Genomic DNA, 25,958 nt, shown 5'->3' on the forward strand with positions numbered 1-25,958 from the left:
CATCACTTCACACCAAAGCCTGCTCCAACCTCATCCATCATTACCCTCTTCATCCCTCCCATTAGGGTCATTTTCCTACATAGAATTTTAAGCATGCACGTCCAAATCAGTCATATGATCTGAGCGGGTTTAAAACAAGTGCTTGGCAGCTGCATGTTCCACGTGGCCATGCATCTCTCAAACACCTGTATATTTACAGATGTTAGCATCTGTTGCAAGTGCCCTGGTTTGATGGTTTAATTTTAGAGGAGCAGCCAGATGGTGGACAAGAGGATTACTGTGCTAAGCCTTTGTCATCTGCTGCTTCACACTGACTTGTTTATAGGGAAACGGGCTGCAGGGTGGACCCCTGATGGTCAATCAGTATGGCACAAACAGCAAAGAGCGTAAATAACAAATGTTAAAACAAGCAAGTATTTATCTCTCAGATTACAATGGAAGCAGTGGGGGTTAAAAAGGAAACCACAGGAGATCAAAGATTTATTGTTTGCAGGTGGATGAACATTATCAGAATGTCCATTAAGAGGTTTCAAACTTCAAAATTTACTGCAATATTTTTACGAAAGTGAACGGCTTACTGTAAACACATCAGTTTCCAAACACTACTTGTAAAAGTGTGGTGTGATTGCTGGTTGGCTACATGTGCCAATGCAGATTTGCTCCACAAAACGTTTCTTAATTGCGTAACCAACTTTATTAGATCAAGACTGGATCCAGCATCAAAGTAGGAAGGTCACATTGATGTATTAGTAATCTGTTTGTATGACTTTCAACCATTTGGATGGTTTGTGTGTCGGTGCATGGCTGTCTGTATGTGAGGGTGTAGGTGGGTGGATTTGTCACCTGGAGGTGGACAGTTGTCAAGAGTGGTGAGAACGGTGGGAGGCCTGCAACACATAGCATCCAAGAGCAGCAAAGGATAGGTGGATTCTGCTCCGGTAGGCCGCAGCAGCTCCAGGCAGATAGACACAATTAACCTCTTTTGAAGAAGATTTCACAACCAATAAAATACAGTACATAGCAATGTGTAGCAGAAAGGAAATGTAACTGATAATTAGTATAAGCACATGAGAGCAGCAGCAACAAGAATAGTAACTAAATGAATATTTCTCTGACCCTCAGCCAGCTTTGGATGATTCTAATAAACAACGCCAACATTTAAAAAAAAAAACAAACATTGAATGAATGCAAAAATAACTTGGCAGCACATACAAGGTCCGAATGTAGGGGTCCTGTAACAAGCAGTAACTTACAATGCCTACTAACGTGATATCTGCCATTGTAAATGTGATAAGCCAATAATATAACTTGTTTCACAGAAATGTTTTTTTTTTGGTTTGCTCATCAGAGATTAGTATAGTGGATAGCATAGTTGTCATAGTGATTCACTTAAATAATGCACTATGCAGCACTCTTTCCTTAAGTATGGTTGTAAGACTCGCTGGACAATTATTTGTTGTACTAAATCTATGTATTGTTCATAAGCTTAGATAAGTAAATTTATATCATGCACAAATAATAATTACCCTATTACAATGGAGTTAGATCACTTAGTGGTATGTGCTAAAATTAGCTAAAAGAACAGTGGTTATGTGACCTAGTTAGGTACAAAATCTTATTTGTCTCAAAAACTTCACTACATCATTGGCAGGTTCTTACATTAGGGGTTTTACTGCAATATGGTCAAAACAATTATGTTGTGTGCAAATATTAAAGCAGGGACCCAATTTGGAGCCTGGAATTCCTCAGGGCTCCATATAAGGACCGCTTCATGAGCTTTTAACAAGAAATTTTTGGTTATGCTTCTAAACAAAATGACTTACTTTTTTGAATGAACACATATTTTAGTTACCTATATATTTTTATAAATTACAATATTTTACTGTAAATCGGTCCTAGGATGCAATTAAAGCTTAAATGTTAGACAAAATTAATGTTAGAAGAATCAAACTGTAAATCTATAGTAAAATTTACTACCAACGCTTAATAGAACTGGTATACAGGTCCTTCTCAAAATATTAGCATATTATGATAAAGTTCATTATTTTCCATAATCTCATGATGAAAATTTAACATTCATATATTTTAGATTCATTGCACACTAACTGAAATATTTCAGGTCTTTTATTGTCTTAATACGGATGATTTTGGCATACAGCTCATGAAAACCCAAAATTCCTATCTCACAAAATTAGCATATCATTAAAAGGGTCTCTAAACGAGCTATGAACCTAATCATCTGAATCAACGAGTTAACTCTAAACACCTGCAAAAGATTCCTGAGGCCTTTAAAACTCCCAGCCTGGTTCATCACTCAAAACCCCAATCATGGGTAAGACTGCCGACCTGACTGCTGTCCAGAAGGCCACTATTGACACCCTCAAGCAAGAGGGTAAGACACAGAAAGAAATTTCTGAACGAATGGGCTGTTCCCAGAGTGCTGTATCAAGGCAGAAAACGCTGCACAACGAGAAGAGGTGACCGGACCCTGAGGAAGATTGTGGAGAAGGGCCGATTCCAGATCTTGGGGGACTTGCGGAAGCAGTGGACTGAGTCTGGAGTAGAAACATCCAGAGCCACCGTGCACAGGCATGTGCAGGAAATGGGCTACAGGTGCCGCATTCCCCAGACCTGGGCTACAGAGAAGCAGCACTGGACTGTTGCTCAGTGGTCCAAAGTACTTTTTTCAGATGAAAGCAAATTCTGCATGTCATTCGGAAATCAAGGTGCCAGAGTCTGGAGGAAGACTGGGGAGAAGGAAATGCCAAAATGCCAGAAGTCCAGTGTCAAGTACCCACAGTCAGTGATGGTCTGGGGTGCCGTGTCAGCTGCTGGTGTTGGTCCACTGTGTTTTATGAAGGGCAGGGTCAATGCAGCTAGCTATCAGGAGATTTTGGAGCACTTCATGCTTCCATCTGCTGAAAAGCTTTATGGAGATGAAGATTTCATTTTTCAGCACGACCTGGCACCTGCTCACAGTGCCAAAACCACTGGTAAATGGTTTACTGACCATGGTATCACTGTGCTCAATTGGTCTGCCAACTCTCCTGACCTGAACCCCATAGAGAATCTGTGGGATATTGCGAAGAGAACGTTGAGAGACTCAAGACCCAACACTCTGGATGAGCTAAAGGCCGCTATCGAAGCATCCTGGGCCTCCATAAGACCTCAGCAGTGCCACAGGCTGATTGCCTCCATGCCACGCCGCATTGAAGCAGTCATTTCTGCAAAAGGATTCCTGACCAAGTATTGAGTGCATAACTGTACATGATTATTTGAAGGTTGACGTTTTTTGTATTAAAAACACTTTTCTTTTATTGGTCGGATGAAATATGCTAATTTTGTGAGATAGGAATTTTGGGTTTTCATGAGCTGTATGCCAAAATCATCCGTATTAAGACAATAAAAGACCTGAAATATTTCAGTTAATGTGCAATGAATCTAAAATATATGAATGTTACATTTTCATCATGACATTATGGAAAATAATGAACTTTATCACAATATGCTAATATTTTGAGAAGGACCTGTATGTAAAAATGGCTTTTGTGAAAAGGTCTGGTGTATGCTACTGATGTTTTCACCATATGCTTGGAACATTACTTCACACGAATCGACAAAAAATCAAACAGAAACACCACAGACAAAAAATTTTTTTAAACTGTTTATTAATTGGTGTTGAAATAGATTCATATTTATAAACATATTAACTAATGTCACCTATTCACCCTGTAACTAAGGTGACATAACAGTGAATCTTTAATCAGAAGAATTTTGGTGACATGAAGCAGTTCTGCTAAAGTATATTTGAAGTTAGCAAAAATAAATACAAAACAAAGTATAATACAAAAACAGCTTGTCAACATTACACCAACAGATTTAGCAGATTCTTTCTCTCAGAACAAAAGTTTAACAATCAAGAAAAAGATCCGTTTCAAGGTGTAATCAAAATACATATATTTCTCTTCTTGATTTTTATCGCCAACAGGCAGCTTAGAGTCAGATCCCCATCTTCAAAATTCTCCCGAAGCTTTATTATCATCTACCAGTCACATTAGACTTGTATTTAAAGGATAACACTTGTACATCAGAACCACTGGAACGTTTTGCTGTGCTCAGTGGAAGAAAGTAAAACTCAATCCGATGTTTACTTCCTTTTGCCGCCACCACCGCCAGCCAGAATCATCACCAGCCTCATGAAAATGTTCAGCGTGTCCATGTAAATCCCCATACACCTGTTGGATTAATCCACACATGAGATCAGCACATAACGCATTCAAAACTGTACACTGTGGAAAAATTGCAGGAATTACTTACGCATTTATGGGGTCATATTTTTGTGCAGCGTAAAGTGGGTGTGTCTCCGCCCTCTTAATAACCTTTTGTGTATCGTAGAGGAGGAACATGCTGAAGAGAACTAGACCTCCGTAGACTGCAATGGAATACAAGCCTGCTCCAAATGCTGAGGTGGGTGGCAGAAACATGGACCCTAAAAAAATAAATAAATGTTGTGAGAGTCACTCTGCTTGTGATCATAGAGTTTTCAGTTTTACATCTGACCACCTAACTATAGCAAAGTACTCCACAGCTTGAGAGGGAGAATCTGTAGCCGGAGCAACTATCACCTATGCTTAGGGCTGGGCGATAAAACGATAGCAATATATATCTCGATATAATTTTTCCCCAACAGACATATGAGAAAGGGTCGATATAGACCTTCAATATACAGACAAGATGAATAGCCAATGATACTAGGAGTTGCTCCACGCTGGACCTATTGTGCGTCTGGAATAGAGCCACGCAAAGTTGCGTTGACACAGACTGCACAGTAGCACCCATATGCGCTAACGGCTAATGTTTGCACAGTTGTAGCCAAAAAAGATAAAAATCTCCACTGGGAGCAAATTGTACTGGAGTCAAATTCCTTATTTGTGTACACAAACTTGGCAATAAAGCTGATTCTGAATTTATTATCAGTTGAATAATGTTCGATGACACAACTTCAAAAATAATCTTCTGATATCTTCAAATCTCACTTCATAAAGATTGACAAAAAGAGTGATTTGTTTTATATTGTGATATATATATCAATATACTGATATGAAAAATATTATCGTGAAAGTATTTTTTTTCCATATTGCCCAGCTCTACTCATGCTTCTCACAAACATGGCTTTATGAAAGAATGTTTGCAGTCACAAGTCATGTAGTGGGCATAGTAAACAACTGGGAGAAGGTGCTCTTGTCAGATGTGACCAAAACTGAACTTTCTGCTATGTGTGGTGGAAAACTAATACAGCACATAACCCTCAAAACATCATCCCTATGGTGACCCATGGTAGTGGCAGCATAAAGCTGCGGGACGCTTTTCTTCAGCGGGGAGTGGAAAATTGGTCAAATCTGTGTTTTTTTCAAACAAGCCTGGGGAGGAGGTTCACCTTCCACCAGGACAAAGGCTCTAAACTTACAGCCATGGCTAGTTTAAAAAATCTTCATGTGTTAGAATATCCCAGTCCAGACCTATATCTAATAGGAATCGAATAGTGAGACTTAAAAACTGATATTCAGAGGCTCTCTCCATCCAACTTCTGTTATTCTGCAAAGTAAGGGCAAAAATCTAGTAGTGAAAAGTCTGGAGTTTTTTTTCTGAGTATTTTACATACAGGAGAATAACTTTGTGCAAACTTGCTTCTGACACTTCCTAATGTTTTAGAACATTTATGGAATTATTAGAATATTTATGGAACTACCAGCAAATGTCAATAAATTACTAAAACACCTGCAGAGAAGTTTGCATATTGTTAAAAAACACTCCTATTAACTTTTTACTTATTGATGCATAGCATTCTACTCATTATCTGTGAGTGAGACATTTTAACTACTAACCAAGGGAGGAGGCGAATACCACTCCAAAGCCGACAGCAAGAGGTCCTCCCATGTTGAGGAACTTCTCACTTGGAGCGCACATAGCCACAGTGGACAGACCTCCCACAATGCCTGCTGTGTACCAGGCAGCCCTCATCATCAGAGGTCCTCCCAGTAGAGTTAGTGGAGCGATGACAGCACCCATCACACCTTATTAACAAATAAAGAAACGAAAGCAAGCAAATAAAAAATTACAAACAGCAGCAACAAAATAAATTGTTACCATAAGTGTAAACTGTTCATGTCTACTCGAGCAGACAGTTCAACCCATATCAATTTGTTATACTTGTGTTATTCTTCAAATTACAGAACAGCACAAAAGGGTAATATTCTGCTTAATAAAAATTTGTCAATTATTTGTGTTGTTGGTGTGTTATATTCTATAATTATGCATAACACCATGTATCAAAATCAAAGTAAGAATAAATAAATATTACAGGTAACATTACCACAACTGCAAAACTAAACTTTAAAGGCTTAAAAAAAACAACTGCCTTTAATATTTTTAATATGTCCTTTGCTGCCCTCTAGCGCTAAACTAATGCAACTACATACCAGAGATTACAACGTGTAAAACAATGCGGCAAAGTTTTGAAAAATCTTGTTTTTCACAAACTTAACTGCCTTTGTTATGTTAGCAATTTGTACTGACTATAGGTTGCTCAGAAGAATGATCAAATGAAATTCAATTAGCTGCAAAGTTACTGATAGTGAATCAAAATTAAGTAAATCACAAAAAAACATTTAAACCTTGTTTTAAATCTGTCACCGAAACTGCATCATTTCAAAGATCGCATATTTAACTCTGTTGACAGAAGCTCTATTACAGAGGATAAGGCAGCTGATATAACTCAATCTGTGTGAATTTGAAAATCAGAAAGGGTGCTTAAAAGAAGAGATCAGTGCCCTCAGAAGGAACCATTTGTTGCCGTCATTGCTTTGCATCATAACGACTTCAAATGGAATGATATTGCTCCTAAATTCTTTCTACTAATGTATGATTGCACCCAAATTAGCGACATTTAGGATCATTAACAACCTAAAGAGGAGCTTGACTGCAGAAAGGAAAGCTTCAACACACCTAAGGAAGTCAAGCAAGTATCAGGACGGTTTTCTGAAGATGATTCAACTGATGGATTGGGTCACCACTAGTGCAGAGCTTGCTCAAAAATGGCAGCAGGCAGGTGTGTGCATTTTTTGCTCACACATTAAGATGAAGACTTTTGGTCAAAGGCCTTGGGCCACGGAAGACAGCAAAAAACCCCAACTTCTCTCCAAATTAGACAACAAGGACAGACTGAAATTCTGCAGAAGGAACCATGATTGGACTGCAGAGGACAAGAGTAAAGTTATCGTCTTACATGACTTTCCCCTTCAGACTTCTGTCTGGAGATAAAAAGGTAAGAGCTATGACGAGTCATTTATGAGGTTTCCCTGTAATTAAAAGTAGGCTCACTCACAATTTTGCCTAAAACCTACCACAAGTAAAGAATGGAAACCTTTCTCCAATAGGAGCTTTTCCTTACAACCCGTGAGCATACTGGCATTGAGCAATGCCTTTCACAAAGCCATTATTCTGCTGGGGGACTTCAACGCCCACGTGGGAAACGACAGTGACATCTGGAGAGGCGTGATCGGGAGGAATGGCCTCCCCGATCTGAATCCGAGTGGTGTTTTGTTATTGGACTTCTGTGCTAGTCACGGATTGTCCATAATGAACACCATGTTCAAACATAAGGGTGTCCATCAGTGCACTTGGCACCAAGACACCATAGGCAGGAGGTCGATGATCAACTTTGTTGTCGTATCATCAGACCTTCGGCTGCATGTTTTGGACACTCGGGTGAAGAGAGGGGCTGAGCTGTCCACTGATCACCACCTGGTGGTGAGTTGGATCTGCTGGAGGAGGAGAAAGCCGGACAGACCTGGCAGGCCCAAGCACATAGTGAGGGTCTGCTGGGAACCCCTGGCCAGGGATGTATTCAACTCCCACCTCCGGGAGAGCTTCGACCAGATCCCGGGGGATGTTGGAGACATAGAGTCCGAGTGGACCTTGTTCTCCGCATCTATTGTCGATGCTGCTGCTCGTAGCTGCGGCCGTAAGGTCTGTGGTGCCTGTCATGGCGGCAATCCCAGAACCCGGTGGTGGACACCGGCAGTAAGGGATGCTGTCAAGCTGAAGAAGGAGTCCTATCGGCTGTGGTTGGCTTGTGGGACTCCTGAGGCGGCTGACGGGTACCGTGAGGCCAAGCGTGCTGCGGCCCGGGCTGTGGCAGAGGCAAAAACTCGGGCCTGGGAGGAGTTTGGTGAGGCCATGGAGAAGGACTACCGGTTGGCCTCGAAGCGATTCTGGCAAATCGTCCGGCGCCTCAGGAGGGGGAAGCAGTGCTTCGCCAACACTGTTTATAGTGGGGGCGGGAGACTGCTGACCTCGACTGAGGACATTATCGGGCGGTGGAAGGAGTACTTCAAGGAACTCCTCAATCCTGCCATCTCGCATTCCGTGGTGGAAACAGAGGCTGAGGACCCGGGGTTGGACTCTTCCATCACCCAGGCTGGGGTGGTGGTCCCCCTTCATAAGAAGGAGGGTGTGTTCCAAGTACAGGGGGATCACACTCCTCAGCCTCCCTGGTAAGGCCTACGCCAGGGTATTGGAGAGGAGAGTCCGACCGATAGTCGAACCTCGGCTTCAGGAGGAACAGTGTGGTTTTCGTCCCGGCCGTGGAACACTGGACCAGCTCTATACCCTCTACAGGGTGCTCGAGGGTTCATGGGAGTTTGCCCAACCGGTTCACATGTGTTTTGTGGACCTGGAGAAGGCATTCGACTGTGTCCCTTGTGATGCCCTGTGGGGGGTGCTCCAGGAGTATGGAATCGGGGGCCCTTTATTAGGGGCCATCCGGTCCCTGTACGAGCGGAGCAGGAGTTTGGTCCGCATTGCCGGCACTAAGTCGGACCTGTTCCCGGTGCATGTTGGACTCCGGCAGGGCTGCCCTTTGTCACCGGTCCTGTTCATAACTTTTATGGACAGGATTTCTAAATGCAGCCAAGGGCCGGAGGGGGTCGGGTTTGGGGACCAGTGGATTTCGTCTCTTCTTTTTGCAGATGACGTGGTCCTGCTGGCCCCTTCTAGCCAAGACCTACAGCATGCGCTGTGGCGGTTCGCAGCCGAGTGTGAAGCGGCTGGGATGAGGATCAGCTCCTCCAAGTCCGAGGCCATGGTACTCGACCGGAAAAGGGTGGCTCTTCAGGTTGGAGGGGAGTTCCTGCCTCAAGTGGAGGAGTTTAAGTATCTCGGGGTCTTGTTCACGAGTGAGGGAAGAATGGAGCAGGAGATCGACAGATGGATCAGTGCGGCTGCCACAGTAATGGGGGCGCTGTGCCGGTCCGTTGTGGTGAAGAGAGAGCTGAGCCGAAAAGCAAAGCTCTCAATTTACCGGTCGGTCTATGTTCCTACCCTCACCTATGGCCATGAACATTGGGTCATGACCGAAAGAACGAGATCCCGGATACAAGCGGCGGAAATGAGCTTCCTCCGTAGGGTGGCCGGGCACTCCCTTAGAGATAGGGTGAGGAGCTCGGCCATCCGGGAGGGGCTCGGAGTAGAGCCGCTGCTCCTCCACATCGAGAGGAGCCAGTTGAGGTGGCTCGGGCATCTATACCGGATGCCTCCTGGACGCCTTCCTCGGGAGCTGTTCCAGGCACGTCCCACCGGGAGGAGGCCCAGGACACGCTGGAGGGACTCGGCTGGCCCGGGAACGCCTTGGGCTCCCCCTGGAGGAGGTGTCTGGAGAGAGGGACGTCTGGGCGTCTCTGCTGAGTCTGCTGCCCCTGCGACCCGGTCCCGGATAAGCGGAAGACGACGAGTACGAGTACTTTCACAAAGGATGTCACAAGGCAAAAGTGATAACTAAGCGACTCATGGACCAAAACTTTGAAATTTGGGGTCAATAGTCAGAAAACTGCACATCTTAAGGCCACTGAAACAAACTGAGGCTCTGCATAAACCTGCAGTATTTCTCAGTAAAAGCCTTTCAAACTTATGTTTATCACTAAACTTCAGTACACCACAGAAAGTCTGACAAAAAGCTCAAACAACGCCAAAGCTCTAAAGGTTCTGAAAAACAAACGTGTCATTCTCAAAACTTTTCACCCCAACTTTAAAAAAACAACATGCTTTTCCTGTAAAACATCAAGTAGCAAACCTGCATGGAGCATCCAAGCAAGGTGTTTGGGCATTGGGCTGTGCTCATATGAGATGGACCGAACCAGCATCCCTGCTCCAATCATCGCTGCAAAAGTTGCTCCAATTGCCTTAAAAATAAAGAACAATAAATAAATTCAACTAGAAATAACAAATGATTCCAAAACTAATTTGAAAGTAAAGCAAAGATTAGCTAAAAGCCCAAAATTGATTTAGGCAACAAAACTCACCAACCAGGACCCCCTCATCATTAGACCCATCAGTGCTGGGGTCCTGCTAACAGCTACAGCCGACAAAGCCGTCAGTCCAATGCTGCCTGCAAAGTACATGTAGGTGGAGTGGATTCTGTCCTTCACATATTGAGGCCAGATCCTGAATGAAGGGAAAATGAGCCTTAGAAGGTATTGAACAGAATTTGAAATGCGATATAAAATATTTATAAACATCCTCGTTACTCACATTGATTTCTCAAGGGCTCCGATTTCATTAGACATGCCGAGACCATAATAGCAAAGAGCTCCAAGGCCCACCACCGCGCCTCCGGCAAGAATCATTCTGCCCATGCTGTCAACTAGCATGCAACACAAATACAATTTTACATATTATTTTCAATGGCATGATATATATATTTTTGTTTGTATGCAAAGCAATTACTTTTGATGGCTGTATCAGTTGCTGGTTCAAAAGCTGCTTCTTTCAGCTGCTCCCTGCTGGTTTTTGCACGGCGGAATCCAAATCTGGCCTTTGAGGAATAACCCTTTGGATTGAAAAAGATATTTGACAAAAAAAAAAACCTGTAGATGCTGTTTTATATTTGAAATTGAATTGTCAAATTTAAGCTTTTATGTAAATCAACATATGTCAACAGCATCTCGTTTTATTCACTTAATCCAAACACACTTAGTGCAACTGTCATGAAAGTAAAGCTTGTATGTGAAAATTCATAAGGGCCTAAAATCTTTTAAAATATTGAAATAGCACACACTATATTGATGGCAGAGGGATTGCTTGATATGCTACAGGCTGGTGAGTATTTAAATCAATCAACTAATTGTGTTTTACAGTTTCAACTGTAAAACACAATTATCTCAGTTTAAATTGAGAAGGGAGGTCTCCCAAATTGTGATAGCTGACTGGTACAAAAATGTGCTGAGCAGGTCTTGTCTGACAAGTTTCTCATCTATTCTGATGTGTTTATTGGCCAGATTATTATCTTCTTCCATTTCAAAAGTTTTAAAGAGACAGTTTTTAAAATCAAATGTATTTATCCTGAATCAAACAAAATCTTATTTACATAAGAAATAGTAGTAGAGACATTCTGAAGGCTGTAGGAAAAGAAAAAGGACACATCAGCTTTCTGAAGGCGCTGTATTTAATAAATCAGCTGATGACTTTTACTGACGGCCTTCAAGCAAACCACCCTGTGCCCGAGGAGGGAGCAGGCAGAGAGCAGCTGCCCATAGTCAGGTTGCTTGCATCAGATCAAACTGGAGGAAGCGCCCGGTGAATTCGTGCAAAACAAATATTTAACCTAAAACCAACTTCACTGTGGTCAGAAGTCCGCAGTCTGCCGCTTTAAAGTCTTTGTCCTTGTTATTGCCGTGGCTGGGACAAAAACCTCCTCATAAAGCCCAAAATGTTTACTTCTTCAATAGAAGGGATGCGATTTGCAGTGTTAAGTATTCCTAAATGTGCTGCATTTTTTTGCTTTAGGTCAAAACCTAGCTTAAGGGGTGTGAATAATTTTGCAAGTTTCCATATATGTTCTTATTTGGGAGCCACAAAGAAGCAGAACAAGAGCTCTCAAGCCTTTAGTATAATAAAACTAACTGGGCAGCACGCCACAAAAAAAAAAAAAAAGAATGACCAACTCAAACATACTACAGTAAGATGCAAAAACACCAAAAGATCATAATGTCAATCGTGAACAGTGCTGTACCAGCCAATCCTTCAAAAAGATCAAATTTGGCAAGCAAGGAACATAAGAGAGACGTGTTTACCAATCAAGAGATTGAAACCTTTACAATACCTGCTGGGGCCTAAGCATAGGGGGACAGGCCTTCAGGGTGGGTGCTCTCAGGGCTGAGGAGCCCTGTGACAGCATAGGACGGAGCCCCACTAATGGGAGACTCCTCAGACACGTCAGCCTCACCACCAACATGTTAGGAATTTGCTGCTAGCCTGTAATGACCTGAAAAATACACAGAAATTCACACAAGTTTAATAAACATTTGTTTATTTTTTTATATGCATTTTATTTATTTTAATTTAAATAAGCAAGTTTTATATTCTTATCTTTTTGCTTTTATTTTACAATTTATTACAAATAATTTAATCTTTTCATTTGCATATCTCTGTTTATTATTTATGTTTTACGTTTATCTTATTGTCTATATGTTTTTATACATACCACGTTTTCGTTATAATTGCTTAAGTATAATAATTTGTTTCAATTTCTACTTTTTAAAATGTTTGCTCATCTGTTATAACGTAAAATGAAGCTCACAAAAATGTGAAAACATATTTAAGGTACTCTAGGTTATGATATACATTTTCAAGACGTATTATGTTACAGTTTCTAAATAAAGAAAGATTAAAAGTTGTTTTCCAAAGATAAATTAAAACCAATATAGGTATTTACAAGCTCTGTTAATTTTGCGGGGCTAAAATCAAAATGTGCTAACATTTCAAATTATTTGATTCTCGGTATATAAACGTACTTGAAAACATAAAATAACAGATTAGCGTGTTATTTTAAACAAAATTGAAGGCAAGACACTGTTATTTCCAACGTCAAGTCCAAATGACTGCCAAAGCAACATAACTAATTTTAAGAATATTTCCCGTTTAATAAAAAACAAAACAACTCACGAAGCCAGAGCAAATTATTTAACTCAGTAAGCTAGCTCAGGTTAAGTAACAACCAATGGTAGCAACGTTTAACTGCGTAGGCGATGCCTAAAACAGTTTTGAGATAACCCGAATTGCAATGGTGGCACTAAATAAATGGCTTAACATACCGCAAATATATTTCGGTGCTGTAATAAAGACTTTGAGTAAACGCTTCTTACCGAGAGAAACGTCCGAGGTTCACCTTCCTAGTTTGAAATGCGCAAGTCTCTGACGCATCTGTTCGCAACGCGCTATAGCTCTTCCGGAAGATTCTAGAATCTGCGTCATCACTAAGCGACAGAATAGCTAAGAATTGTAGTTCAACATTCTTAATGATCATAAAGCAGGATAGTAAGATATAAAAAAGGCGTGTAAAAATGCTGGGACGGGTTAAAAACACCCCTGGTCCTTGATTAAGGTTTTTTCATTAAATTTTAAATAGTTTGTGTGATACAGAGCGACGGAAATAAGATTGTTACATCATACAGCCCACACTCTTTGATAATATACATTTTGAGCGGTTGTTCATAAAATCTTTTATATGAAGTAGCTACAACCGATGTAAATACTACGTGTTTTTCAAGTACCTGCATACAGACCATTGGAAACAACACTACAACAGAACTTGGACTTCATCCTGTTATTTGATTTCAAAGACAAGAGGAAAAAACAACATTCATATCCATGGCACTGCACAGTTTGTTGAAGGGTACACTTAAATTACACATTTCAATTTCACTAAACATTTTAAATGTCCAGGTTTTGACTTTTACTGTCTGGTGTTGTGCTCCAGAAATCTAGCAAACTATTGTGAGAAGCTTGTGAATGGACATCCAACATTTGAACTCAAATGATGCAGTTTACAAGGCAAGTCGACTACCACAAACCTCCGAATAACTGCGCTAAAGGCCAACTAAAGTCTTATCATGCTGGGTGCACATATGTCCACTAGATGGAGCCCTCCTTATTTTGCTGAGACTAAAACGATCTCTTCCAAAACCTGGAATTTTAATTCAAATAGCTAAATGTGCCTAAATATTTTTTTCCTGTAGAACTGCTAAGAAGACGTTTTATGTGTGTAAAGTTTAGTTGATATGCGGTTAATCCGTTGGTTCAATGTATGGGATCCCTGATGGCGCGCCGCCTACTTGAAGCTCCGCTCCTCTGTAACCAAAGTTTAGTCTGTGCGAATAGGTGAGCTGCAACTGCTAGACAGAGTTCTCATTCAGTTACAGGGGATGCTGTCCCCACCAACCTTCTCACCATGGTTTTACTGAATTCTCACGATGTGCTCAACGAGACTACACCATATGCTTCTGAAATGGATCGTTTTCGGTCGCAGAAGTAAAGCCGCATTTTAAAAGTAATGGAATCAGTTTCTCTACCGAGTCGCACTTTGAGAAGAGGCTGAACAAGTGGAATGAAAGCGGGACGTCTTCAGCAATCATCATCATAATGGTTGGTTCTTAACAAGTTTGAATTAAACTTTAGGTACTAATTGCAACCTGCTGAGAAACACATTAAGTTCAAAGTTTGCAATATATATACCTACCTCAAACAGGTCTTTCCAAAGTAAATACGTATGACTTTGGTCATGCGTCCGTTATTAGGGCGGAATGCTTTCGATTTGTTTCTCATGACTTAGGGAAGAATTAACAAGACGTTACCGTTCCGATTTATTTATTTTTAATTATTTGCGTCTCCCCGGTTGATTTTAGATATCGTGATGTCCTTTATGGTTCTATAAATCAAAGCATGCATGTGCTTCAATTGTGCTGCATGGTTTCTGCAACTTTTCCACATTTTCTAACATCACAACCCAAGTTTTCAATGTAGTCATAAAAATATAGTAAGCATTTGTATTCAACTTCCTTTACCAACCAGTTGCCTTCTGAAGTCATTTAATCAGTAGGGTCATCCTTTGTTCAGTTTAATCTCAGCATAAATACAGTGGTTGCGTATAGGGCTCATAGGTTTGTTAGAGGAGATCAGTGTAAATAAACAGTATCATGAAAAGCGGGGTTAGGTTATAAAACAATAACCCAAGCTTTGAACATCTCACAGGGCACTGTTCACTCCATCATCTAGAAATAGAAAGATTATGGCAAAACTGCAAACCAACCAAGACATGTATGTCCACCTAAATTTACAACCTGGGCAAGGAGAGCATTTATTGGAGAAGCTGCCAATTGACCCACTCTGGAGGAGCTGCAGCGATCCACAGCGCAGGTGGAAGAATTTGCAGGCAGGAAAACTATTATTCATGCTCTCCAAACATCTAGCCTAATAGAGTGTCAGAGAAAAAGTCATTGTTAGAAGAAAGCCATAGGAAGACTTGTTTGGGGTATTGACACAGGTGATAGGGGACACAGCAAACATGTTAAAGAAGATATTTTGGTCAGATTAAACCAAAACTGAATATTTGGTCTACATATGAGACACTTTATGTGGCAGAAAAAAACAGACCATCCCTGCAATGAAACATGGTAGTGACAGCATCATGCTGGGGGGATGCTTTTCTTCAGCAGGAACAGGGAAGCTGCTCAGAGTTGATGGGATGGTGATTGAGCTTAAAAAGGGGGGGATCCTGGAAGAGGCTGCAAAGGACTTGAGACCAAGGTTTACCTTCCAGCTGGACAATGACTCCACACATACAGCCAAAGCTGTAATGAAAAGATATATGTCAAAATATATCTGTTAGAATATCCCAGTCAAACTCCAGACTTAAATACTGAGACTTATCTGAAAATCTGTGAACTTGAAATAAGAAAAAAGACTTAAAGACTGCTGTTTGCAGACTCTCTCCGTCCAATCTGACTGAGTTTGAGTTGTTTAGAAAATAACTGGCAACATTTTCACTCTCTAAATTTGCAAGCTCATTGTCATTGGAGTACACCTCCATTGCTAACACAAGCTTGCACATAAACAGCAACAAGCAGAATTTCGGTTTCAACTCCCCGACTAATACTTGTATCCTCCATGTAACTACAATCTCTCTGCATTCCTGCTTATTAATAATTAAAAAATATATCTCACTTTGCGGTCAAATTAAGCTACTATGACCTTCCGCCACCGTAAGGTGGGGTTGTGATGATGTGATGACAATTTACGTTCTAATTCTAAATTTGTTATTTAAATTCTAATTAATTACAATACATACAACTATACAAGATAACAGGATACGGTGCATTTATCACAAATGCACTGCTCAGCAGAGGTGGTTAGAAAGGCCAAAAACTTTACTCAACAAAGAGTAGCACTACTTCAGCATTTTGTTTACTCCAATGAAAGTAAAATATATTTATCCAAAAAAACGGATCAAGTAAGAATAACATTTGAAAAAGCTACTCAAGTACTGAGTAACCGTTTGATCATGAAGCCTGATTTAATATTTAAAAAGTTATATGACCAGACGTGCGAATTCTGGTATGCTAAAGACAAAAATAAAAAGCTATACAAATAAACTTTCCAAATCAAATGTATTCAACATAAAACTTCTGAAAGCAATACAGTTGCAATACATTTGCCAATGCATTATGTTAGAGCAAGGAAAAGTACTTAGTACCACTGGTAACATGTACTTTTTGTATATTCACTTGGACTCCAAATGGTGCAGCAGGTTCTACAGTTAGAAAATAACATTAGAACAATGAAGCTGGTGTTCAAACAAGAAGTCTCACTTTAATATAAACTGTAAAAGTATGTGTCTGTTGCATCTTAGTTAAAACATGTTTATTCTTCACTGAAGTAACAAGAAGCAGAGTAGTCATAAATCTTACTCAAGTAAGAGTAGCATTATTTCAGAATAATATTACTCAAGTAAAAGTGAAAATTACAGTGCTGTAAAACTATTCTTTAAATTTTATTTTCAAAAAGTTACTCAAGTAAATGTGACTGAGTAAATGTAACTAGTTACTTACCCACCTCTGCCGATTGGGCTTTCCTGGCCGATACCGATTTCCAAATTAAGGAATTACAAGATCATCCCTATTTATACTACAGAGCTTTACTTTATCTTTACCAAAATAAAAAAAGGACTTCAAACTACATGTCGTTGGTTATTACATTTATAGACTTAAAATGGTGGAAGCTCTTAGTTTTGATGCACTTGATGAAGAAGGAAAACAATCTGACTTTCTGTATTTGACCTGGAGATCACCAATCAGAGCCAATCATGAAAAAAATGACCAATTCCAATCCCTGGCTGATTGGTTGGTGCATCTCTGATCTTTATTTTAGATATCTAATATATATTTGAGATTTTTTGCATTTCTTTTTATATATGTACTATTTGTATGCAAAACCAAATTTCATAGTTGCAGTACAGTCACATGCAAAACAGGCCTGGGTGACTGGTGCCTAATTTGTCTCCACATAAGATTTACATTAAATAAGAAGCAACTATTAAAAGGATTTTATAATAAGATGATAAATGGTGCACAAGCGGTTTTGTTATGAGCAGATGATCAAACGTGTCATATGCCTCAGTGGTTTGTGAATATTCACGAATGTCAGCTCAAGTGTTTTTTTTTTCCTTTACACAGCAGATGCAATAAGCTGAGATAATTGGTGTACATCTAATTTACTATATAAATGACAAAACATCTGACTACTTATTTACTTGATGAATTGTTGGATGTGAAATATTTTTTTTATCTGAAATTATATATGGGGAAAAAGTACACATTTAACTGCAAAACTATAGAGCTGTCAAAAACTGCTTGTGGGGTTAGTCAATAACGGTCTTCTTGTGTCTTTTTGTTCTGTTATTTAGCTCAAGTACTGTCATTTGGTATATAAGAGAGTGCAGAGCATATTTGCCAAGATAAAACTGTAAATTCTCTCAAATCAGATGTTAGTTTGCTTCTAGAAACTGTCATTGTTCAGTTCATTTAGATTATGCATGAGTTGCGACTTCCAGGGTGTTAGCCGCTGATAATGTGACATGTAAATGACCAAGCAATTTGTGTTCTGCTACTTCACCCTAAAAGCAGGTTTAGAGTCACTCCCGTGTAAAGACCCCTTTGTGGTCATGGCATGCAGCAGAGTGGTGCAAGACAGAGCAGACGTTTCCTTCCAATGAACGCGCATCTCAGTGCACGGTTCACCTTTTTCATTACTTGGTGTTCCACATCAACAGTGCTGTCTCTCTGTCTGTACTGGAGCAGCAAAACTTCCTGTTCCCACTCAGAGAATTTCACAGGCACTGTCCAACCATTCCCTGTGTTGAGACTGGAGTCATTTGGACCTCCTTCTGTGCTCGAAGCTGGCCGGGGCAGAGGTCGCGACGGGATGCGAGAACTGAAACTGTGTTCACACAAAAACCTGAAGGCACTCAGAGTTCCACAAATTTAAAAAAAATTACACTGGAAATCCCGAGGTGAAAAAGTGAGAAGTGATTTCAATTCACAGTACTGATTAACAGCAGCAGTTTGTTGATGCGTCCCACATTTGTCTACATGTGGAAGCTGTTTCATTTACTGCGTTTGTGTTGTTGACACGCAAAAACAAGGAAGGTAGGCAGCATAGGAGTGACCATTGTACAGGGGTAGTTGCTATAGGATATATCTTCTATGCCCCAGAAAAATACCCAATCAAATTACAGTAAAATGTTAAGACAACAAAACACAAAAGATAGAATAAGATAGATAGATAGATAGATAGATAGATAGATAGATAGATAGATAGATAGATAGATAGATAGATAGATAGATAGATAGATAGATAGATAGATAGATAGATAGATAGATAGATAGATAGATAGATAGATAGATAGATAGATAGATAGATAGATAGATAGATAGATAGATAGATAGATAGATAGATAGATAGATAGATAGATAGATAGATAGATAGATAAATCATAGTTTTTTTCAAAGTGAGGAGCTGAAGAAATGCAATTTTGTAAATGTAAAAAAATGAAAATAAAACAGCCAAAATATAAAATCATAAATAGTAAAATAAAAAAATAAAAAATGAATGAACAAAAATTGAACAGAAATGCACAACCACAGATAACAGTACAATTAGTTAGATATTATAAATTGTTGCTACAATTTATTAGAACAAAATAGAAATAGACTAATAGAATATACGCTGCACATCACACCGAACACGGTTGTTCACTATGCTGAGGGGAGTCTTTCTTCCACAGGGACTGGGAAGCTGGCCAGAGATAATGGGAAGAAGGCTGAGCTATATACAGGGTTATCATGAAAGAAGACATTTTAAAGGCTTCAGAATTTTAAATTTGAGGACAAACAGAACAAAAAACTTTAATTCATACAAGATGCCCCAGTATGTCCCTGTTTGTCAGGATTATATTAAAGTCTGAAGATTAGTCAGTGATCTGAGTTAAGCTGCAATTATCTTAAAAGTAAACCAGTACTAATCTTTCAAAAATGTGCAATATGTTAGCATCAAGGTGCTATTAAACCCACCCTTATCTTCATTTAACTATCCATCCCCTGCAGTCTAAAGACTTATAAAAGTTATAACTGGCCTCCAGGGTTAGAGCACTGCAATTTATGGCTCTGTGACAGCCAGGCCTTCCATATCAATTTCAGCACAGCACAGCTTTAGTTCTCAAGATCAGGACATGTGCAGTTTTACTGATCGCTTTAGTGGCACAAAAGTAGTTGATTGTTCACAATATTTTCTCCCAGTGTTGACAAAGAAGAGAAGCTGGAACTCTGGATGCCCAGCTGCTCTGCTGCCTACATCTGCGGGTGGTAGAGAGTATCACTTAAAGCCCAACTACCCGTGAGTTTTTTGGCAAGCAGCTTTGCAGGAGTGGGATAATAGTTTAATTGGATAGATTGTGCTTGATTGCAGCCTGTCACTCATATTTTACTCTACACTCAGTTGTTTGTCTGCTCGGTTTTAAAAAGAACTTCTAGGCATGGCTAACTCATAAATACAGTGTCTCTATGTTCCCCAGCCCTTAGTCTGGCATGGTGGGTGGGCATTTTCCTAAAATGCACTGGTGCACTTAAAGATAACAAGGACTTCCTCATGGCAAGGACTGGCTTATATCTGAGACGCTCATCTTTGTTTTACTTCTTATCTTCTGAAAGAGGTTACGTTTGTGTATTAGTAAATGCCTAAATCAAATTTATTTTGCAGTGGAGAGGGCCACTCGGCTATGCACAGTTAAAACAGTTAGGGAAGCAAGAGTCTTTAGAGCATCAAAATGCTTTGTGTAACCGCCTATGTGACTCAGCATCACACTGCAGTTTTATACATGAACTTCCTCCTAATAAGTGAATATCATAAAAAGACAGAGCCATTGCTCACAGCTGTCTGTCTTCAGATGTACAAAATGTCATACTGACAGGTTGATATTGATTTAATTTTACAGGATAAAACATTGCCTACATTGGGGAACACAAATAATTGAAAGGCTCCTTAAGAAGGTGACTGGAGACTTGAGAGATTGGCAGAATCTATTTGGAAGCAGTGCCTAAAATTACATCTAGACGCAGCCACCTCCAAGAATGAGGATCAAATACATGATACCAATCGTCTTCTTTGTGGCACTTGTTATCATTGAGAAGGAAAACAGGATCATCTCAAGGTGAGTTTATTGTGCTTCTGGTCAGTCCATCTCTTTGCAAAGTTGAACCCCCATTTGGTCTCGTCCTAATTCCATTTTGCACCTGTAAACAAACTTTTTGTACCAATGATCTTAAAAATGCACTTTCATAAATTATGTAGATAAATGATCATAAAAATGCTTAAATTTCCCATCTACTTTTATTTAAGTGTATGATGTTTTCAAAAAAAGTTGGGACAATTGTCTTTCAAGAGGTACGAGAGATTAGGACTCCTGGTCAAACCAAAATAACTCTTAAGAGACCTCTTGCTGGTAGATATTAATTATTGGATTCATAAAACCACAACAGGAGAGAATGAGTTGAAAATTACTTTAAAAAAATGGATGCACGGTAGATATGAAATGTCTCCGAGTAGATGGCCCCATTTCATATTCACCTCAACAAATGAACTTTTTGTTTCAAGCAGGTTAGATCTTTGAAACTCCATTATTGCAACTACAAGCATTAGTTTAAAAACACAAGGCTGTATTTTAACTTGAAAACTGTGCTTTTCCACATTTTTTAGGGTGTCAGATAAGCTGAACCTAAAGCAGACCCCCCAAACTCCTTTACAGGCCGGCGTTTTCTCTCACTTATCGCTGAAGCACAATTTTTCCTTCCCCACACTCAGCAAAGACTTCATGGTGATGAAACAGCGCCTGGAGAACTACACCGAACACCAAGAGGTGGTGAAAAACGTAAGGAAACATGTTCTCCTGCTGGCCACCACTAGGACTGGATCCTCGTTTGTAGGCGAGTTTTTCAACCAGCAAGGTGACAACATGTTTTACCTATTTGAGCCTTTGTGGCATGTGGAGAAGATGTTGACTCTGGACACTGGAGGCACAAATGCTACTGCGTCTGCCAAGGCGTACCGTGACGTTCTTCAGCAACTTTTCCTGTGCGACTTTTCCCTGCTGGAAAGCTTCATTGACCCACTTCCAGTGAGCCACATAACCACTAGCCTTTTCCGCAGAGAGTCCAGCAGCTCTCTGTGTGAGGAGTCTGTCTGCAGCCCTGTCATCAAAGGCATTTTTGAGCGCTATCGCTGCAAAATCAGACGCTGTGGGCCCCTAAACCTGACCATGGCATCAGAGTCTTGTGTTAAAAAGGATCACAGGGTCATCAAGTCTGTAAGGGTGCGCCAGCTTGAGAACCTCCGTCCACTTGCTGAGGATCCGCGTCTTGACATCAGATTCATCCAGTTGGTTCGGGATCCTCGGGCCGTGCTGGCCTCGCGCATGGTCGCGTTTGCTGCCAAGTATAAGAGCTGGAAGCAGTGGGCCCTAGGTGGGGACAGGCCCCTTGATGAGGATGAGGTGAAGAAGCTGAAAGGCAATTGTGACAACATTCGGCTGTCTGCGGAAGTCGGCCTCAGGCAGCCCCCATGGCTGCGCAGTCGGTACATGTTGGTGCGATATGAGGACATTGCTCGTTTTCCCATGAGGAAGGCAACCGAGATGTTCAGATTTTCTGGAATTCCTCTGACTCCACAAGTAAAAGCCTGGATCCTGAAGAACACTCAGGTTTCTAAGGAAATCAGTGGGGTTTACTCTACCCAGAAGAACTCCTCTGAACAAGTGGAGAAATGGAGGTTTAGTTTACCATTCAAGATAGCTCAGGTTGTGCAGAGAGCGTGTGGGCCAACACTGAAGCTGTTTGGGTACAAGTTTGTAAGTAGTGAAAAGATGCTTACAGACAAATCTATAAGTCTTATTGAAGATAAAGTCTTCAGCGTGTAATAGGACAAAATTGTTTATTACCTTAATATTTTGAAGTGAGGCTCAATGAAGTTATTATTAGTTATGGTTTTCTTACCTGTAGTAGACAAATGTCATATCCCAGTACAATTGTAAGAAAAAGCAAGGCTAGCAGCCATTCAAACAGATCATGTTGAGTTTAATAATATAAAAACTGAAACTGAAAATCTGTGGGAGGTGAATTAGTGTATAGTAACCAGCTACATGTCCTGTTGTTAAGAGCTTTATGTTTATGTGTATTCCATGTCTTCCATGTTTTGATTAAGTTCCCTGATTTCTAAATGATTTCTTGCTTCTGAGTTTCATTATTAAATTTTGGCTTGGTAATTTAATTCATTCTCATCTTTTCTGTCCTGTTTGTCCAGTTTTCTGGTTTCAGTATGTTAGCTTCTGTTCAGCCATTCCTTTTCATAAATATTCCTGTTGTATCTGTCCCAAGGTTTCTCTCTAATTAATTAGTCTAATCTATTTATTGTCCCATTAATCACTCTGCCCTGTATATGTTTTTTCTCTGCTTCGCCCTTTTATTGCAGTTGTTGGATGTTGTCTCATTTTTTTGTTACAACAACTTCTCTGTTGCTGTGCAAAAGTTTCGCTGGTGGAGGCTGTATAAAACTACCCAATCAGTTGATTGAAAATCTGTCAAAGTAATTTCCAAGTGAGACCTGGATAAGCACAGGAATATTGCCTTTTTAACACCATTACATAAAATGACAGTCTGGCTCAGAATCCTATAGTCTTTCTCCACTCTTGATGAAGTTAGTGTTGCCTGACGAGTTGCAGCTAATGAAGTGGGTTGAGCAACCAATACAACGTCACCATAGTAACGCTAAAGTTGATTGGTTGGAAAAGCAACAAAAAACCTGTTTCCTGTGAAAGTGTAGATGGTTAATGACAGCTAAAACTGTGTGTTCCATGGATATAACTGCTTGTTTTCTGAGTTCTTTCAAATTGTTTAGATCGGGGTTTCTTAACCCTGGTCCTTAGGGCCCAGTGTCCTACATGTTTTAGGAGTTTCCCTGCTGCCACACACCCGACTTAAAATAATGGGTGTTTAACAGGCTTCTGTGGCACTTGAAGGCACCCTGAGAAAGTGATGCAATCATTTTTTTCAGCTGTGCTGAAGCAGAGACACGTCTAAAACATGAAGGACTGTGGGCCCAGAGGACCCATTTTAGGAAACACTGGCTTAGATCAACTAGAGCAGGTAAGTCTGACTAGCAATTAGCCTTCCACTGCTCCAATGTTGGGCTGCACAGTGGTGCAGTTGGTAGCACTGTTGCCTTGCAGCAAGAAGGTCCTGGGTTCAATTCCCAGCCAGGGGTCTTTCTGCATGGAGTTTGCATGTTCTCCCCGTACATGTATGGGTTCTCACCAGGTACTCCAGCTTCCTCCCACAGTCCAAACACATGCCTGTTAGGTTAAATGGTCTCTCTAAATTGCCCTTAGGTATATGAGTGTGTGTGCATGGTTGTTTGTGGGTTGCCCTACGATGGACAGGTGAACTGTCCAGGGTGTACCCTGCCTCTTGCCCATAGATTGCAGGAGATAGGCACCAGCTCCCCCACAACCCACTATGGAATAAGTGGTAGAAAATGGCTGACTGCTCCGATTTGTCAATATATTTTTCTGATCACCAATACTGCATATAACTCATGGCAATATGATGTCTTTACAGGTAGGGGAATTCTTTTTAATTTTTTTTGTTAGCTTCTTTTTATGTATTTTAATATTTATTAATAATAACTTTGCAGTGCCTCACTTCAAAAAATCTGTAATATTCCTTTAAAACCTGTTCGCATTGATTATATTTATTACAGTCATTTGTCGTAAACAGATTTAGTCTGTTTTTAGTTTTTTTTTTTTTTACATGAACATGGTGTAATGTCATTTTAAGCTTTTAAAACTATGTAAGCATGATATTTTTTATTTATAACTGAACTTTGATCACAGGCAAAGTTCAGTTCTTTTTGCACTCCAAACTGTTATGTCAATGCAATACAAATAATGCTGCTACCCCTTGTCTTTTTTATTTCCTGAAACTCCAATATGATAGCTGTGGCTTTATGAAAAACAATGAGCTGTTTATATAAATATTACCAGAAACCTCCACTGGTGTTTTTTTTTTTTTTTCCATTTCTGGTGGTTCTTGAAGTCCTTCCTGCAGGAGCAACAAGAGTTGTAATTATACTTAAAGACACAGAAAAAATGAAATTACTTTGAACAACAATGCTTTTGTTTGAAAGGGCAAATACCAGTGTCTTGCCATGCAATAGTTTATCTTTTTAGGAAGTAATGCCTCATGCAAATGTTTTTATTCGTTCATTTTTCCATACTGTCTGAATGTGCTGTTCTTGCACCTATGCACAAGTTGTTATTCAACAAGTCTGTATTTTACCTTTGTTGAAGATACATTTGCTATTTTGCCTTAAGCTGATCCAAATATTCTTTAGGTGGTAAAGATCACCTGAAACAGATGTTGCTACTCTAGTGTTAGATAACATTCCAACTGCAACTGGTTTGCAGGATTGTGCAAGGTTTGTCGACAGGTCTCTGTCTGTTGACAGAAGTCTCTTGGCAGGTGTTGATAAGAGGCCACAATACCCTGGTCTCTTTTTATGTTCTGGTGTTTGCCTTTTGTCTGTTGCAATAAATCTACTTTTAAATTAAGTGTAAATGTTTATTTTTGTAAAACAAACAAACAAAAAAAGAAACTGCAAATATATTTGTAAAAGTCTCCAGTCCTCACCTCAGTAGCACAGATGTTTTTTAAAGTGAAGATTTTCTGCTATGCTTGCTGCTCCTGCCAATATGCACTGGTAGCATTTGGTGAGAAAAGCTGAGATCTGCCCTCTGTACTTGTTGCATTAGTACAGATGGCAACTAGTTAGTTAAGTTCTTGACGGGTGGTTGGCTAAGAAAACAACACAAAACCACAGAATTCCTGCTTTAATCAACAGTTTAAAAGCAGACAAGTCTGTTTTAAAGCACTGAATCATTTCCTGATTGTTGGTTAATCAAAATTACCAACATAATGGTTTAAAACACTAAAAGCTGTTTTTAATTACCTTTCAGACTATGAAAAAGTAACAGTGGTGAGGATTTGTCTAAAGTGATTTAAAATTAGGTATTTATATGTTTATGAAACTGGATCCTTTTAGCAAACAAGTTGCTGCATATGTGTAACGAAATCAAAATAATCAAAAAGTAAAAATGTACTTCAGTGGTTTAATTTAAAGAGAAAACTTGTAAATGATATAATTTCAAACATTTCAAGCATTTATTTTCATTAATTTTAATGGTTACGGCATAGAGGTCAAATTCAGCTTTTCAGATGTTTTGAATATTGCAAAAGACCAAAAAACGGATTATAATACAGGAATGTGAGCCCACTGAAAATTAGATCAAGCACTTTATAGGGTAAGTACTGAATACTTGGTCAGGGCTCCTTTTGCTTGAATTACTGCATCAATGCAATGTGGTGTGAAGGTGATTAGCCCGAATGCAGTCTGGGGTGTTAAGGAAGCCCAGGATGCTTTAATGGTGGGCTTCAGGAGTGGGTAAAAACAAGGACTGGGGCAGT

The 25,958-nt window shown here is 39.9% G+C and overlaps 2 protein-coding genes across 3 annotated transcripts; one reads left to right on the forward strand and one right to left on the reverse strand.

Annotated features, from left to right (window-relative positions):
- Positions 1 to 3,989: 3,989 nt before the first annotated feature.
- Positions 3,990 to 14,593, reverse strand: ghitm (growth hormone inducible transmembrane protein). 2 transcript variants are annotated; one of them, XM_047378058.1, is made up of 9 exons: positions 14,573 to 14,593; positions 12,158 to 12,319; positions 10,783 to 10,885; positions 10,588 to 10,699; positions 10,359 to 10,500; positions 10,130 to 10,238; positions 5,886 to 6,074; positions 4,318 to 4,489; positions 3,990 to 4,235 (listed from the first exon to the last, which is right to left on the reverse strand). In XM_047378058.1, exons 2-9 carry the CDS (start codon positions 12,287 to 12,289, stop codon positions 4,148 to 4,150), a joined length of 1,047 nt encoding a protein of 348 aa, XP_047234014.1. In that variant the 5' UTR covers positions 12,290 to 12,319; positions 14,573 to 14,593; the 3' UTR covers positions 3,990 to 4,147. The 2 variants fall into 2 exon arrangements, with proteins under 2 accessions (XP_047234014.1, XP_047234013.1); XM_047378057.1 differs by lacking the exon at positions 14,573 to 14,593 and adding an exon at positions 13,200 to 13,317.
- On the forward strand, positions 14,231 to 25,045 carry chst3b (carbohydrate (chondroitin 6) sulfotransferase 3b). Its single transcript, XM_047378056.1, has 3 exons — positions 14,231 to 14,478; positions 20,381 to 20,596; positions 21,142 to 25,045. The coding sequence occupies exons 2-3, from the start codon at positions 20,517 to 20,519 to the stop codon at positions 22,355 to 22,357; spliced, it is 1,296 nt and encodes a 431-aa protein (XP_047234012.1). The 5' UTR covers positions 14,231 to 14,478; positions 20,381 to 20,516; the 3' UTR covers positions 22,358 to 25,045.
- Positions 25,046 to 25,958: the final 913 nt, after the last annotated feature.

The sequence above is a fragment of the Girardinichthys multiradiatus genome, chromosome 10, assembly GCF_021462225.1.
Source record: "Girardinichthys multiradiatus isolate DD_20200921_A chromosome 10, DD_fGirMul_XY1, whole genome shotgun sequence".
Taxonomy (NCBI): Eukaryota; Metazoa; Chordata; class Actinopteri; order Cyprinodontiformes; family Goodeidae; genus Girardinichthys; species Girardinichthys multiradiatus.

What these genes read in the sequence shown, in the direction of transcription:
- ghitm (XM_047378058.1), bottom strand. Translation starts at nt 12,289, where the DNA reads ATGTTGGTGGTGAGGCTGACGTGTCTGAGGAGTCTCCCATTAGTGGGG. An exon ending in TGATGAGGGGGTCCTGGTTG is followed by an intron (nt 10,239 to 10,358) that starts GTGAGTTTTGTT and finishes TTTATTTTTAAG; the next exon opens with GCAATTGGAGCAACTTTTGC. An exon ending in AAATATGACCCCATAAATGC is followed by an intron (nt 4,236 to 4,317) that starts GTAAGTAATTCC and finishes TTAATCCAACAG; the next exon opens with GTGTATGGGGATTTACATGG.
- chst3b (XM_047378056.1), top strand. Translation starts at nt 20,517, where the DNA reads ATGAGGATCAAATACATGATACCAATCGTCTTCTTTGTGGCACTTGTT. An exon ending in GAAAACAGGATCATCTCAAG is followed by an intron (nt 20,597 to 21,141) that starts GTGAGTTTATTG and finishes CACATTTTTTAG; the next exon opens with GGTGTCAGATAAGCTGAACC.